Here is a 17569-nt window from a genome sequence, read left to right on the forward strand (position 1 = left end):
GGAGCCAACTGCTTATGAAGCAACGAGGATACCTTAGTGGGAAGAACATCTTGAGGTGAACCAGATTTTACTATTTTCATAAGAGACTCCACTGTGTCTATTGTAAGTGGGGGAAAGCCATCCAAAGGATTTGCAGAGTAAGGATGTGATGGGTAAGAAGCAATATTAGTTTCTTGGGGGCCCTTATCTTTAGTGATGCTGGCATATATGCTCTCAATCTTCTGGGTAAAGTGGTTAGCCAGTTTATCACAGAAGTCCTGTGAAGGTGTTACTTCATTATGGCATGCCTTGGGGTTTGTGAAAGAGTTGAGAATGCGTTAGAGCTCCTTAGAGGATTTTCCTGCCTGATTCAATTGGGACTCAATATGAGTCTTGCGGGCCTTCTTTAAATTTTTATGGTTAAGGGTCGGACGATTCTTATAGGCTTCTTTATCAATTGGGTTGTGTGAAAACCACCAGCGTCTTTCTAGCTTTCTGCAGTGGATTTTTTCTTCCCTTAGGTTCGGAGAGAACCATGTCGATTATAATCTGTTTGATTTGATGGAGAGAAGTTTTAAGGGGCTAGTTGATCTAGTGTAGAAGTGACTAGGGTATTATAGTTAGCCAGGTACTCGTCAATGGTTTCGGACGCCGAATATTCATTAATGAGAAGGGTGTTCGAGAAGTGGCCAGGTGTGATTTTATGCCATTGTCTTCTCCAACTGCGAGAGGGTGCCATAGGAGTGGAGAAAGCACTGCCATCTTTTATATGGAAGCGAAGTAGGAAGTGATCGGTCCAAGTAAGGGGACAGGGAGCCTCGCAATGTATATTAGAGGAGGGAGTCAGGACAAGATCTAAAGTGTGACCCGCTAGATGTGTAGGTCCAGTGTTGATCTGCTTAAAACCAAGGGATGCTAGATCCGTCAGGAGCATAGAAGCATCTGCATTAGAAGAGACTTCACTATAGACATTAAAGACTCCAAGTAGGAGAAAATTAATAGAGGAGATAATGTGAGGGGCAATCAGCTCCATGAGCTGAAGTGATAAATTCATGAGGGGGTCTGGGGAACGGTAGACTAAACCACCTTTCCAGCAATGGTGGATTTGGGAGTCAATCCTGAATATCATAATTTCTAATTTTGTGTCACTGCTGTGTTCTATGGTGGAGACCTTAATCACTTCCTTATACACTATTGATATCCCCCCACCCAGACCACCCAAATATGAGGTGCATCGATTCAAAGAATTCTTGCAATTGGGGGGCGGGGGTGTCGCTACGCCTCCTTGAAACTCGGGGAGGAGTAGAGATGGCCCAGACCGCTGTCTCAAACGCAGATTCAATCCTCAAGTGATACTTCCTCGTCTCATCGGGCGATGGACGAAGTGAAGTCGAAGCATGCTTCGACGACTTCTTCTTGAGGTGCGACTTATCCAAATGACCTGACGACTGAGTGCGACATGGATCACGGACTCCGTGACCGTTCCCGGGGCCTTTCTCTCAATCGGGATCTGGATCGTCGCAGCATCACACGTTGAGCTGCCAGGAGCTTGAAGAATCACTCCTGCAAGTCCTTTGGGTGCATGGCGTGGCAATCTGAGCAGGCCTTCGTGTGCAGGTCTGTCACCGACATCAAGCGGTGACAGGCACCGCAGGACTTGAAGCAGACCTTCTTTGATGATATTGCTGCCATACTAGGAGGAAAAAACCTCAAAACACTTTGACAAAAAGTCCAAAAAGTTAGTAAAAAATTTACTAAGGGGTAGCTCTTCCCAGATCTGCGCTGACTGCTAGGGAAAGAAAAGACATGACATCAACGCGCTTGGGTGGTGCCTATATTGGAACTGGGCACTTCACTTCTGGCGCCAACGATGCCGACAATGCCACGTGGAGCAAAACAACTCCACTTAATGGTACTCCGTGGTACTGCTCTTGAAAGAATTCTGGATCCAGTCTGATGCCTGGGGATAGTTTAAGGTAAGGAATCTGTGGCTATAAGTCTGTCAGATAGATTACCACAACTGTGGTTGGGGACCTTAATTCTGCATCCACTTTGTCAAGTTCTGTCCCTAAAATATACTAGAAAGCATTTATCCAATCCTTTAAAATGGGCCTTGTATGTGGTCTCACAAATGGAGCAGGACAATTGCCATCAATGCTTCAGTGTATTCGGCAAACAGATGGGCAGCATTGGCCGCCATAAGAGCCAGATCTCTTAAAGCAAAGACCTTCTGGCACATAATGTCATTTTGATCTGCAGGATCAATAGTGAGGACTAGGTTTAATCTCAGCTAAGTAAGCCTATATCCATCAGACTCAGCAACTGTGTATATGATGACGTGAAAAATGGATCCGCTATAGGAGGCTAATGATCCCTTTATGCCCAACTCTAGTCTGTGGATGTTGAATGTGGTTTCACAGCACTGCTTGAATGGGATCAATTTGGGCCTCATCGAACTGCAACAGAGGGGTTCAATTCTGAAGTGCTTGAATGGAATATTACGGTGAAAATTGTGAAGCCGTTTGATTATGGCGATACATTTAGTTGCGAGATCCACAACTATTTGCAATTTCCTGTTTAAATAAACAACATCTCTTGCACATTGCTTCAATGCTTGAAATAAGTCAGCCTGTGTTGCGTAACAATGCCATTTTAAATAATTTAAGACACTTACCATGCACAAGACTGCTGTTAGATGGAACCAAAGTGTCCCACAAACACACATTTCTATAGAAAAAAGAAACAAATGTTAAGACTGATATTCATTACTGCATCATTAGCTCATGCATTAGGAATGACTTTTTACAGCAAATGGAGTTAAATTAGGCAATGATGAGTATTATCCTGAGCAAAGCATTTTTTTTAATTTTATTTATAGTTTTATTTAACATTCAATGACATTCATTACCAACAATACAATTCATTCAAGGTACACCATAGTGCTGCAAAAATCCTGAGCAAAGCATTTTTTAAAGATTTTTTACACAAAGTAACCAGCATCTTTACTGGTTTGGAACATATTTATTTTCATAGAAAAATATAAAAAATATTAATATATTAAAACAATCTCATTACACTGTATGAAAAGAAAATAAATAAGTTTCTTCACCTTATTGAACAAGTTACTTACCTTCGGTAACGATATATCTGTGAGAAAAATATATTAGCTATGGATTCCTTACCTTAGAATTACCACCAGGCGTCAGTCGTTGGCATTGGCGTCGGTCAACTCCGCGTTCGTCGTTGGCGTCGTGATCGCAGGAATGACGTCACAGTATCTACTTAGACGCCGCCACTGCGCGCGGACGTTAGTTCTTTACACGACATTCCACGCCAGAAGCGCAGAGCCATGCAAGACACTGACCACTGGTGCATAAATCTAGGGCCCAGAAAGAGAGACCCTTACTCTAAAAGTCAGTTCGAAGAAAGGGGAGGATGGGTGGGGCGGTAAGGAAACAATAACTAATATATAATATAAAGTGATGGTCTGTCCTATGTGGAAAGAGGTAACCACTTTGGGAAGAAAAGGTGGTCAAGTTCGAAGGACAACCTTGTCCAGATGAACAGCCAGGAGAGGAGGTTTTGACGAAAGAGCCTGCAGCTCACTCACCCTGGTGATAGCAATCAGAAAAGCAGTTTTTAAAGTTAAAAGTCTAAGAGGACAATTATGTAGCAGCTCGAAAGGAGCACACAGAAGGTAAGTCAAAACCAGATTCAAGTCCCTCTGTGGCACTATGAAAGGAACAGTTGAGCGTAGGGGCTGGTCAGAGCAGGTCATGCCGTGGTATGCTGAATAAAGCTTCAACTAAGAAACAAACTTATGTTTTGACTGGGATTTCTTTACAAAACCCTTCATAGCAGTCATCATCAGCTTGGCTTCCCTCTCCTGAACTGTGTTAGGATGTGTAAGAGCACAGAATAAGCAAGTAGTGGCATCAAGTAAGGGCCCAATACTGAAAGTATTCCGAATGTGGACGTGATGCAGGGCCTAAAGCACAAAGACTTGTTGGGGACATGGCTCAGAAATTGCTAAAACTACGTTACAAACGTTGAAAGGAATTCAAGGAATCTGGATGGCTCTAGATTCCATGTTAATGAAGAAGCAGAAAAAAAGGAACAGGGCCACCAACATTTAGATGCGCTTTGAGGGATGTCGCTCTGATGGAGTCATTGGCTCCCTCTGAGGCATTGGTGACATGTATTACTGAAAAGAAAGTTTAGGCATCCAGATCGGCACCTGGGAAGGATGGATTCAAAAAAGCTATGGGAGTAACTTTCCATAGGAATTTGTTTTGCAAACTGTGGTTGGACCCTGCATTTCTTATTCCTATAAAGTGCTATGTGAACTGAACTGTTGATCAATGTACTTGAGTACTTTCAAAAGTGAATTTAAAGTACAACTAAAAACATCTAAAGGATGAATAGAAATGTAATGTAATGACACATTTTGTTTTCATTTGGAAGACTTACCTGGCTTGCATTGTGTTACCTTGCCATCATAACTTCATTATTTGGAATAAAAAACACACCTGGCGACTAAATCTCAAACGATAAATTAATCCCCAGCCTAGAGTTTTGATGTTGTGGTCAATACCAGACTGCCTCTTCACCTGTTACCAAACAACTTCCACTGTTATTTTAAATATGATCAGTCTTCCATCATACCATGGCGAGATGGTAAATGACCTCTAACTTTTCGTTCTTTCACTCATTTTACTTAACAAGACAGAATCCACAATAATAAACTTTAGGGGGATTTGCTTAAGGCCACACATCAGAGCCTGAACTGCACAGTAATCGCCATTGACCTCTGATGCATAAAACACTGCGGATTATGGTATGTGCCTATTTGCGTTCAAGACCACCTGTAGAATCAAAAGCTCAGTACTCCAGTTGTTTGTCATTTGTTTCTAATCAAACCCAGACAGTGGAACTAGGTTACTTTTAGTTAGCTATCACAAAAGCAGTCTGTGGAGTGCCCCGAGGATACATCAGATCATCAGTTTTACTCAATGCCTACCAAAGGCTTCTCAGTTCTATCACGAATAATCATAACAAACTCATAACATCATCACTTGACCCCTGACAGTACACAGATCCACACCACAATATTAAAGGACGAGAAAAGTGAAATACAATCATGAATTTCTGCTCATGAATACAAAACAGATTAGAAAAAACTGTCTTGGCTTTAAAGGACGGAAAACTGAAATCTAACTATTTCTACTCTAAGTCGCAATAAAGCTTCTGTTCGACTGGCCCTGCACCATGCTTCCCCAACTCTTTCAATCTCAAACTTGAAATATCAGATCACTTCAGTCATGTACTGATGGCACTACAGTGCTTGCTGATGAGTAGATATTCTAATTCTAAATCCTCTCCCTTGTGCATAAGGCCTTGTACAATGTTGTGCAAGTGTACAATTACAAGCTACCGCTTTGACACTGCTCAGAGACCTAACACGGGCCTCTCAGAACAGTCACTCTCAGCACCCAATGAGATGAGAGCAGTTTAGGGGCAATCCCAGTACCCAGAAGGCACATCATATACAAACTCTATCTCCAGCTTTACACTTTACAAAAGCTAAAGATTTGTAACAAATTTAAAATCACAGCTTTTCAAAAGCATAGGGATGTTTAGTTCTGCAAACACAAGGAGATGATGGACGGAGCGCTGAAACTTTTCAGACACTCACCCCCAGTCACAGATCTGGGTTGAAACCATCATCATTCTTTAGCTCACTTCGCCACCTCAGTTCAGACCCAGCTAACTGAACCGGAAACAAGCATCCGGGGACCGGTTTCTGGGTAACACCCTTCATCAGCCGGGCTAGCTTGAATCCAGTGGTAAAGTGAGCTAGGGACCCACGTCTGGGCATAACCTGCCAACTTAGGGCGAACAAAGCAAACACAAGGAGATGGACGGAGGCCTGAAACTTTTCAGACACTCACAGATCAGGGTTGAATCCATCATCATTCTTTATCTCACTTCACCACCACAGTTCAGACCCAGCTATACGCAAATCAGTCTTGACCCTGTGCCTCATGGGAACAGTCCAGCAGAACTGCCAAGCCAGGTCTTCACTGAACCGGAAACAAGCACCCGGGGACCGGTTTCTGGGTAACACCCTTCATCAGCCAGGCTAGCTTGAATCCATGTTTAGTTCTGAATCCACACCCCCTTTCTTGGTATACCAGCTCTCCTGATTGAGGGATTTGAAGGAACTTTCTGGCTCCAATAGCTTTATACAAAAACCAAAAAGAAATAAAATAAAGTTAAAAACACCCTGTATGAAGGTCTTTGGCTGTTTCTAACACCTGTACCCCATCGCTCACCACACTCCTTCATACCTTGTAAACTTGACCTGTTACCATGTCGATTTCAAACAGGGTGAGAACCGTATTGCTCAAAAATACCTGACCTACTGATATATTTCACAAACTGAGCAACAAAATGAACAGTTTGTCTCCATTTATGATAAACGTACTCAAGGGGAGAATCAATTCAGAAGAGCAGGATCATTAAATAATTTTAAAGAAATGTCTGTCCTACATGCTAAAAATTTACTTTGCTGCTCTGCTAAAGAGGGTTCAAAATTCCTTTGTTCAAATAAACAACAGGAAAACAAAAACAATAACATTTTAAATGGATCCAGGATATAAAATGTATCGGAGTCTGCATGACAGAAGGCACTGAAGATCTGATGGAATCTTTGGGAGGAAGCTCAGTTCTATGAAACACGAATAATATACCAATTATAATTATCTGTTGTGAATTTTACTGCATGAAAGCAAAATTTACTTATCTTTACTATGGAGCCCTATCTTTTGGAGAAGTAAGATAGTCAACGAGTTGGAACCCACTAGTTGGAATGGGTGAATAAGGTGTCAATGAATACCATGATATGTGCAGGCCCGACAACGGCAAAACCAATACATGCAATGTTTTAAAAAAAAAATATTTTTATTTAACATAGCTCGTAGTACCATAGCACAATATACAGCATTCAAGAAACAAATCAGATAATAGCGATGTGGTGGACAAATATAAAGGTAGGACATCAGCACATAAGTGGGACTTAGCATTGCAAGATTACTCCCCGACCTCCCCCCCTGATCCCCTGTATTTCCGCCACGGCCCCCAAATATTTTTCCATTTCTTGATACATCCCCTGCTCTTATATATAGTCTCCTCAGCCCCTTGGCATCAATCTAGGTCCCTCCTCCACTGTTCCCATTGCGGGGGCGTCGGGGATCCCCATCCTCTGGCGATGTTTCTTTAAACTACACCCGCAGCCAATGCAAGCCAAAGTTCAACATGTCGCGACCAATCTGTATCCCCCTTGATCATCAACAACAGCTACTTTGGCTCCAGCGAAACAGAGTCTCCCACAACCGCCGACATTGTGTACGTAACTTTGGTCCAAAAAGGGATTATTTCAGGGCACTCCCATAATATATGGTAGAAGGTGCCTCCTCCCCCCCCCCCCCACAGCCCCTTATGGAGAGAGCCGACGGACTACTACCCCACTTGACAGGTGTGTGCGAGGATAATATATACGGAGAAGGATTTTCAATTGGGCCAATCTAAATCTGGGACGGATAGCCAATTCTCGCGGGCTCTGTATGGCATCTTGCCAATCGTCGTCCTCGAGCGTACCAATGTCTCGGGTCCATGCTGCACAGAGCTTCACCATGGGATCTGGCATATTGTTTATGAGCTTTCGGTAGATGGTGGATGTGGGCTTCTCAAGTATGGGGTCTAATAATAACCGATCCTCCAGAGGAGAATACTCCGGAATGGAGGGGTCCCTACCAATGTGTGTTCGAATGGCATGTACAAGTCGTATGTAGTGGTATTGTTGTGAGTCATGTAGGTCATACTCCTTCTTGAGATAGGCAGATCCCCTCCAGATGTCGCCCAAGTATTCTATGCGAATCAACCTCCAACCACCAACCATCAAAACCGGACAAACGCGACACCTCCTTCAGCTCATCTCCCAGCCACAGGGGGGTTCTACCGGTCAATCTCTCCGCCCATCCCAGGAACCTATTCGCCTCCCTCCAACACTGGACCACCAATCTAGTGTGAGTAGGCCATTCCCTTCGCAGCCTCCGAGCATAAAGCAAGTGTTCGCTGTTTCCCCCTGGCATGACTAGTCTGTCCACCCTATAGGCCGGTTCTGTGCTGTCCGTGTACACCCAGTCGTTTACTACCTGAAGTTGTGAGGCTCAATAATATAGTCGCACATCGGGGAGCGCCAGGCCCCCGTCATATACCCCTCTAGTGAGTTTGTGTAGTGCTATTCTGGGGGTCCCCCCGTTCCACAGCAACAGCCGTACTGCCCGAGAGATACGCGCAAATACACCCTGGGGGACAGGGTACTGTGTATTTTGGAGAATATATAGCAGCCTTTGCAGGGCAAGCATCCTAAATAGTGCTGCACGGACCATGAGGGAAAGCGGAAATGACCGCCAATGACTCATGTCAGCCCCGAGGCGGGCTAACTGAGGTTCCAGGTTCCTGTTGAAAAATTCCGCAACATCCCGAGTAATATAAACCCCCAAATATTTGAATCAGTCTGTGGCTACAGAGGCTGGACATCGAGTGGGGACCCGTAGGGGCGGGGGAGGGGCGGACAAAGGAAAAATCACCCACTTCCCCCAATTAATGGTGTATCCGGAGTAGCTACCAAATAATTCACAGAGGTGTAGTGCCTGCGCGATTGAGTGATATGGCCGCGCCATATATAGCACAATGTCATCGGCGTATAGGGAAATACGCTCCTCCCACTCATCCGTCAGAGCTAGACCCCAAAAAGACCCATCTCTCCTGATCCAGTGAGCCAGTGGCTCCAGGGACAGGGGGCAACCCTGCCTGGTACCCCTCTTAAGGGGGAAAGCCCTGGACATAGTACCATTCACTGTAACCCGAGCCACCGGCTGTTCATAGAGGAGCCGCACCCACCCGCAGAAGGCCGGGCCAAACCTTTGGAGCACCCTTAATAGATGCAGCCATTCGATACTATTGAATGCCATTGAGGCATCCAATGACATCAACGCCGTCTGCGCGTCCCCGACATCCTCTGTCATGTACAGTACACTGTAGAGGCGATGCAGGTTGCGGCGGGTGCACCTACGGGGCATGAACCCGGACTGGTCGACATGCACCAAATCCGGAAGAACAGATAGCAGCCTATCCGCCAGGGCCTTGGCCAAGACCTTGGCCTCCACATTAATGAGTGAAATGGGCAGGTACGAGGAGCAGTGATCCGTCGGCTTCCTGGCTGTATGAATAACCACTATGGTGGCTTTGCGCTGGTCGGGGGGAGCCTGCCCACCTCTCGAGCCTCCGAATACATCTGGAGCAGGGGATTGATAATAACGTTTGCCTGCCTCTTATAAATTTCCAAAGGAAGCCCATTGGGACCAGACGCTTTTCTGGACTGGAGCCAATTAAGGGCCTTCCCAGTTTCATCACCCGTGAGGTCCGCGTCTAGTCGGTCATTTTGCTCCTGGGATATTTGGGGCAACGCAAAATCCTGCAAGAATTCAGCACAGTCGCCCTCAGTCCTGGTGCAAACCGGTGAATATATCTTTACAAAATGAGACGTGAACGTCTCCGCTATGTCCATACTGTTGGATACTAGGGAACCCGATGCATCCATCACCCCTGCAACCCATGAGCGCTCCCTGTCCTGCCGCTCAAGCCACGCTAGCAACTTGAGGGATTTATCCCCTACATCATACAGTCAGCGCTGTGTGGCCAGCGCATATGCCCTTGCCTCCCCCTCAGCTAGAGAACGAAGCTCCCTCTGTTTGAGTGTCATTCTGTGACGAAGATCAGCTGAAGAGGCTACACTGGCGTTGTTGCTCCAATAGGTCTATGTCCTTTTCAGGTTGGCTAATCTGAAGGAGCTCCTCTTTCTTCTGAGCCTCAATCAGTGGCTGGGCCTGCCCTCTCAACACCGTTTTGTAGGCTTCTCACATTGTCACTTGGGAGGCCACAGCGCCCCGATTTTCCTCAGAGTAGATTTGCGACCCCTCTCGGAGTTTGTCCGCTATACTCTGGTCTCTTAGGCGCCATGGGTCTATCCTCGGGAAGGAGGCCTTATTTACCACCGGGCCCAGAAGTGTGACTCCAACCGGCGCGTGATCGGAGATCCCACGGGTCATGATGCGGGGGTCAGCATAGGCGCCCATCTGGTAAGTGCGAGTGAAAAAATAGTCAAGTCTGGAAGATGTCCTGAGTCGTGCAGAGTAGAAAGTCTATTGTCTATTGGAGGGGTGATGTGTGTGCCACAGGTCACTAAGGCCTAATGCCGTAACAAATCCCTCTAGGCCCCTTTCCCTCTACAGCTAGGACCAACCCCGGAGCGGTCTAGGTCAACATTCATGACCGCATTAGTGTCGCCTCCCACCAAGAGAAGCCTCTGAGGTAGATCTGCCAGGAATGAGCCCAGTTTGGGAAACACAGATGAGTGTAGGCCAGGTGGGATATAGCAGGAGCAGAAGACCACTGTGCAGCCCTCCCACTTCACAGCAACCGCAGCGAAGCAACCTGCATCATCGGACCATGTGCCCAGTCGGACAGCAGGCAAGGCGTTACGTAGCAGAATGCCCACCCCCCATGAACCTGACGTGAACCCTGAGTGGGCAATCAACTTATACCCAAAACTATCTAGGGCCTTGCATCTATTTCCATACAGGTGCGTCTCCTGAATGAAGACCACATCCGGGGAGTGTCGTTTGCGGTACTGTAGTATTAGGGTCCTCTTGATTTTATTACCAAGCCCGTTTACATTCCACGTCCATATCGTACACTTAGCTTGGACATCAATGTCCGTCCGAGAGGGTTGTCAGTATCAGAGGAGTGATTGAACCCACTGTGTCAACAGACAGAGTACCACTGGCTATAAGACTGTACTGGTCTAGAGCAAAACCATGTAATCCCTGAAACAACCCCCCCCCCACCAACACCCCCCACCCCGCCTACCTGCTAGATGGGCCCCCAACCTCCCACCATATAAACATGCAGAGTGCCTGTCGCCCCTGTGCAACCCCACCCAACATATAGGAGGAAACATGGACTTGCAGTCAGCTAGAAGAATTATACATAACTGACGAATGCCCCACCTCCATTGAAACTTTTTTGGGGCGAACCAAAGCTGTGCTCCATGGTCTCATCCCCACCCAGGATTGACCCCCTCAGAGAAATACACCTCTAGCGGCCCATAGCACCCCAAAGAAGTAACAAGAAAGTCCAAAGTCCATGCTGCGAGAGGCTATGCATAACAAAACATCCCCCCATACCTGAACATCAGTGGCCTCCACAGCACCAGGAGGGAGAAGGAGGGGGGAAAAAGGGAAATACTGTTCAATCCCAATGGCCACACTGCAACAGGTCACTTTATGACTCTTCTTTCATGCCCCTGACTGCCAGGTATGGATCTCTCCTCAGTCTCAGTGTTCTGCCCGTTGGAACGCTGATCTGGTTTCTGGTGGTTGCCCTTCCTGCTCACTGTCCACCAGCCCTCCAACCACTCGATGGCCTCCTCAGGCGATGTAAAGAAATAGCCCTGGGTTCGTTCTGGATCTTGAGGCGAGCAGGGAAGAGCATCATGTACTTCATCCCTTGTTCCCTGAGGGCTCTCTTTACCCCCTCAAAGGACTGATGCTGACGCTGGACATGTAGGGTAAAGTCCGTAAAGAACCGGATCATGGCGTTCTCAAGATGGAGGTCTCCTGTCGACCGCGCCGCCTGCAGTTTGGCATCCCGGTCACGAAAATTTAGAATACGGGCAATGATGGTGCGTAGGGGCCCTCGGCTTAGGCCTGTCTCCGAGCGCACGGTGGGCGCGCTCAACTGAGAAGAATTTGGAGAGGCGCTTGGGTTTGAGGTGGTTGAGAACCAGATCTTCAATAAACCAGTCTGCAGCGGGTCCCTCCACTCCTTCAGGAACCCCCACCACGCGGATATTGTTGTGCCTGGCCCGCCCCTCCTGATCAGCTTGATTTTTGGTAAGGGCCACAACCTGTTCCTCCAGTTTTTTGGTCTTCGATTGTAGGCCCCGATACCCGATTCCGCCACTGCCACCTTCTCCGATATTTTCCGAAAGTCCGCCCTTAGGAGGTTGACCTCCGCCGTCACTGAGTCCAGTTTGTGCTCCAGAGTTCCCCGGAGTTCCCGGATCGCTGCCATAATGTCCCTCAGGGATGGGTCCAGGCCAGTGGCTTCGGGATCTTCCTGTTGGCAGCCACCTGTGGCCACATCGTCCTTCCCCATGGCCACCGTGTACCTTTCAATCTGGTTGGTTTGGCCTTGGCCCTGAGGCCTAACGCGGCCCATGTCCCGGGGTGAGTATCCCCCTGCCAAGGTCCGGCCCAGATGTGAGGAGGGGTAAATGGCCCCCTTGACTAGCAAATTGCCCTTCACAATAGGGGGAAAGCGGCACTATCCTCCACCACCTCAGACCCAGTAGCAGCACAGGCTGCCCTCGCGTTCTGTCACAGCAAAGCTTCGCAGATGGGCCCCGATCGCCCCCGGATGATGTTGGATGTCGGGTTCAAATACTGACCACTAGCGGAGCGCTAGCGGAGCTCTAGCGCCCCCCCAATACATGCAATGTTTATGTATGCCATTACCTGTGCTCGCATAGCAATGTCAATTCCAATAAATGCAATGTCAATGTGTGTAATAATCTAAGCCCGCACAACAGTGTTGATACTGGACGCAACACTGTCAATTTACGCCACAATCCATGCATGCATAACAATGCTGTTACCAGTAGAAACAATGTCGATGTTCGCCATGATCTAGGCACTCATAACTATGTCAATATAAGTAAAGACAATGTTGATGTACACTGTGACAACTCTATACACAATGTTGAGAATGTCGGTAAAAATTGTATTAACGACTACCATATTATTTTCAGAAGTTCTAATAAATTATCACCATTCCTGTTGGATTCACCCAAGGTGATCTCCCGATCAACCTCTAGTCAGAGATACGAGGCCAGACAGGCTCTGCGACCCCAACACACATCAGATGCATCGTCACAGGTGGGGTCTCACTTAGCCCAAAGGCTAATGCACACCCATGAAAACCCCTTATCGATCCCACAAATAGTTGCACCACAAACAGGTCCAAGGAAATTGACCTTAATATAACAGGTTTGTCCAAATGCTTATTCCCAAAAAATACTACATAGCTAGATGCCACATGTACATAGAAACATTCCTTTGCTCACCATGGCACCCCAGTTTAGACCTGGCCATATGCAAATCAGTCTTGACCCTGTGCCTCATGGGAACAGTCCAGCCCGAACTGCCAAGCCAGGGCCTCCCTGGACCGGAAACAAGCATCCTAGGGGTTTCACTGGATTCAAGCTAGCCTGGCTGAAGGGTGACATACCCTGAAACCGGTCCCAGGTTGCTTGTTTCCGGTCCAGGGAGCACGTGGCTTGGCAGTTCGGTCTGGACTGTTCCCATGGCACACAGGGTCAACACTGATTTGCATATGGCTGGGTCCAAACTGGGGTGGCGCAGTGCGCAAAAGAACGATGGATTTAACCCAGATCTTTTGACTGGCGGAGAATGTTTGCATTGTCAGCATTCTGTCCATCATTTGTTTGCTGTAACACTTGGAAATTCCAAAGCACAGAACTGCTGACATTGCGCGTTCTCTTTAGTGGCGAATAGATCCAACCAAGGCTCTCCCCACTGTTGAAAGAGACCTTGCGCCACCTCCAAGTGAAGACGCAATTCGTGATACATCATGCACCTGCAGCAGAGTTCATCCGCCCTAGCGTTCAGGGAACTTGCCAGGTGTTGAACCACCAGGGATATGCCCTGATGTTCCAGCAATGTACAGAGACGGAGAGCTTCTTGACACAGGGTCCACGATCCCACCCCGCCCTGTTTGTTGCAGTACCACGTGGTGGTGGTGTTGTCCATGAACACCTGCACTACTCTTCCCCAGACAGAGGGAAAGAATGGTTTTAGTGCAAGACAGATCACCCGAAGCTCCAGAAGGTTGATGTGGAGCCCGGAATCCGCCAGAGAACTCTGAGCTCCGCCTCCCATGTGGCCGCTCCATTCCAGCAGTGATGCATCTGTCACCACTGTGAACTCCGGCTGGGGCAGGGAGAGGGATCTGCTGTTGACCCAATCCCAGTATGTTAGCTACCATTGCAATTGACGTGCAGTGCCCTCCGAGATCTGGACGCAATCAGACAGATTCCCCTGATGCTGTGCCCACTGGAACTTCAGGTCCCACTGCAGAGCCCGCATATGCCACCTGGCATGATCTACCAGCAGGATGCATGAGGCCCAGCAGCCTCAGGGTCATTTTGACTGAAACCCGGGATAGAGGCTGAAATATCGGAATCATAGCCCGAATATCCTGGACTCACTGTTCGGGAGGGGTAGACGTTCATGACATCCAATATAGGATGCAGGCCTTTGTCCTTCTCGGGCACCAGAAAGTAGTGGGAATAGCAACCACGACCTACTTCTGGGGCAGGAACTCGCTCAATGTCTCCCTTGGCCAAGAGTGCCGAAACTTCCTGTTGGAGAAGGGCCAGATGATCCTCCGACATGTGATGGTACTGAGGTGGCATGAATAGATGGGTAGTCTCAAAGGGGAGGGAGAAGCCGCTTCGGACTATTTGCAAAACCGACCTGTCCGACGTGATGGTGCGCCAGTCGGGGAGGTGATGGCGAATCCTGCCGCCCACTGACGATTGGTGGCCCTGAAAGGTCACACTAGGAGGGTTTGGAGGCTGCTACATAGGGGGCTGTGGTGGACTAGCCTGCCTGCTGGCCTCCAGAACCACGGCGGTGATTCCCACATCCCCGGCCATGCAGGGGGTGAACAGCTTGCGCCGGCCTGTGGCTCTGGGCGGGACGTGGCGGGGCACCCCTTCCGTAGCCACGAAAGGGGCAAAAATTAGACTGCGCACGGCGGGTGGAGGGGGCCAAGTACTTGGCCGTAGCCCGAGAGTCCATAAGAGGCTCTAGCGCGTTGTCTGCCTTTTCACCGAACAGGCGACGGCCATCAAAGGGCATGTTTATAAGAGTGGATTGGACATTACCTGAAAAACCAGTCGACCACAGCCAGGCGTAGCGTCCAAGGGCTACCAACGTGGATATCGTCCTGCCTAGCGAGTCGGCGGTATCCAGCCCACAGCAAATGGTTAACTTTACTGCGTCTCTCCCTTCGGCAACTGCACGGTAGAGTACGGCCTCCTCTGGGCACTGTGGCAGCACTTACACAATGGCCCAACAGATATGCGGTGTTTACCGACCGCAGTCCCAAGCTGGAGGAAGAAAACATCTTCCCAAGGTGGTTCAGCTTTTTGGATTCACTATCAGGTGGTGCGTTAGGGAATGCACCTTTTGATGTGGAGGCTTGGACCACCAAGCTCTCAGGGGTGGGGTGTTGGGAGAGGAAAGTGGGGTCGCCCGTGGCCGGGTGGTGGTGTTGGGCAATCATCCTATCCACAGGAGCCCCTGTGTTGGGCCTGGACCGGGTGCCCAAAAGGATGTCGGTTAGGGCTTCATTGAATGGCAGCAGGGGCTCAGAAGAGCTTGCTGCCGGTTGAAGCACCTCTGTCAGGAGGTTAGTCCTAACCGCCACCGAAGGGACTTTGAGGTTAGGAGCCTCGGCCGCCCTACGCAATGCCAATGCATAAGACGCTCCCTCCTCCGTAGCCACCATAGGAGAAGACAACATGTCAAGATCTGGTGAGGTATCCAGACCACTGGCTTCCCCCAGTTCCTCTCTCCATTTCGGGGTGGAGGCCGGCGTCAACACTGGCTGGGGACACAACCGGCGCCAGCTGCGGACGTGGAACCGGTGGAATCGGTGCCGGGGGAGGTGTTATCAGGCCGACCAACGCCGATCCGAATCCAGGCCTGGATCCAAGGGGACCCTGCGGTGCCGGAGCCGCCGGTGTCGAAGGCCTAGGGCCCCCAGCCGAGTCCGCGGGGCCCGAAGGCGAGCCGGCGCAGTAGGGCTCCCCATAGATGTCATGCATAGCTTCGTAAAAGGTGCGAAGCTGGGCAGGGGTCGCTCCGGGTCCAGGGAAGGGAGGGAAACTCTGAGTCAACCCATTGGGCTCTGCACGTCGGCCGACCGAAGCGGAGAAGTTGAAGAGCGACGATGCTTCTTCGACTCCTTTTAGTCCTTCGACTTACCTGAGGAGTGCGAAGACTTTGTAAAAGATTGGTGGTGGTGGCTCCGCGACCAGTCCCTCGACCTCCCAAGCGACCGGGTCCTCGAACGGCGCGGAACCAACTGATGGGCCTTGAGAAGCTTTCGGGAACGCTCCCACAAAGACTTCGGGTTCATGGTCCGGCAGTCGGAGCACGACTTGGGGTCGGGGTCGCGCTCCAGGCAAAACAGGCACACACGGTTCGAATCGGTCACCGACATCAGCCAGCTGCAGGAGCCGCAAGCCTTGAAACAGGGCTTGCCTGAAATGCACCAGGAGTCAGTCAAAAAGAGACTGGAGGTACTGCTCCATCCGGATCTGCGCTGGCGAGCGCGGAAAAAGAAAGAACGGACTTCAGAACGTGAGGGCAGCGTCTAAGTAGCTACCGCAACGTCATCCCAGCAACCACAATGCCAACGGCGAACGCGGAGCCGACCAACACCACCTTGTGACGCGCAGGGGTACTGCTGACAAAAAAATTCTCCGGATCCAGTCTGACGCCTGGGGGTAATTCTAAGGTAAGGAATCTATAACTAATTGTCTCTTTCAGATAATGGAAAATATACTACTATATTTTTAGGTAAAATAGCTCTTCAATACTTTAGTCCAGGGCAGTTAACATCAATTTGGATGGTGTCAGACAATACCTTCTCCTCCCGTCAATCCAAAATAAAAGTTAAAAACACTGAATAAACACCTCCAGGCTAACAAAAGGCGCACAATCCTAGTCTTAAAAAGTAATTTAATCCAATGCCAAAGACAAACTAAAGTTTATTGAGGTTTATCATATGGCGAATGGATCTGTTTTATGCAGGGTATTTTTAACACAACATATATAGACCTATCAAATCACAATTCAATCTCCTTAAATTCCTTAATTCAATTCCTTAAAAATTGGAGAGTTCAGTAGCCTACCTGTTGCCGTTTGAGTGTCCGCAGGTGGCAACCAGACTTGAAGATGTTATGAATGAAAAATCACTTGTAGCTTTACTGTGACACTGCCAACTCTACACAAAACAAAATCATGTTATTGTAAGAAAATTATTACTTCCCTAAAAGTGCATTTTTGATTTCTATTGCAAGCTGCTTTGTAACACTGTCACTAAACATTAGCATTACCTACGTGATTGAGAGGATATAGTCCTTTACATACAGAAACATGAACAGTAGGGTTATGATAAAACTAGACAAGGACTTCGAAGTGAGCAGTTATTTAAGATGAATTATGCCAAAAAGATGACTAATACAAATATGTTCATAATCCTTTTTAGAAGAGCCAAATTTAGGCCTTGGTGAAAATGTTTATCTGTACCACAGAATGAGCCAGGAAAAAGAGAAGAAGGGAAAGAAAAGTTATTTGAAATTCCAAAG

General features: G+C 48.3%; 1 protein-coding gene across 3 annotated transcripts in view; it reads right to left on the reverse strand.

Annotated features, from left to right (window-relative positions):
- DMXL2 (Dmx like 2) overlaps positions 1-17569 on the reverse strand; it is a 2034639-nt gene that overhangs the window by 134802 nt on the left and 1882268 nt on the right. For all 3 annotated transcript variants that reach the window (XM_085644194.1, XM_085644192.1, XM_085644193.1), the window contains 2 exons: positions 17114-17205; positions 2654-2706 (listed from right to left, as the gene is read on the reverse strand). In XM_085644194.1, the coding sequence (XP_085500320.1) occupies positions 2654-2706; positions 17114-17205 (145 nt within the window). The remainder of the gene's footprint in view (positions 1-2653; positions 2707-17113; positions 17206-17569) is intronic.

This window comes from Triturus cristatus, chromosome 3_1 (assembly GCF_964204655.1).
Source record: "Triturus cristatus chromosome 3_1, aTriCri1.1, whole genome shotgun sequence".
NCBI classification, from domain to species: Eukaryota; Metazoa; Chordata; class Amphibia; order Caudata; family Salamandridae; genus Triturus; species Triturus cristatus.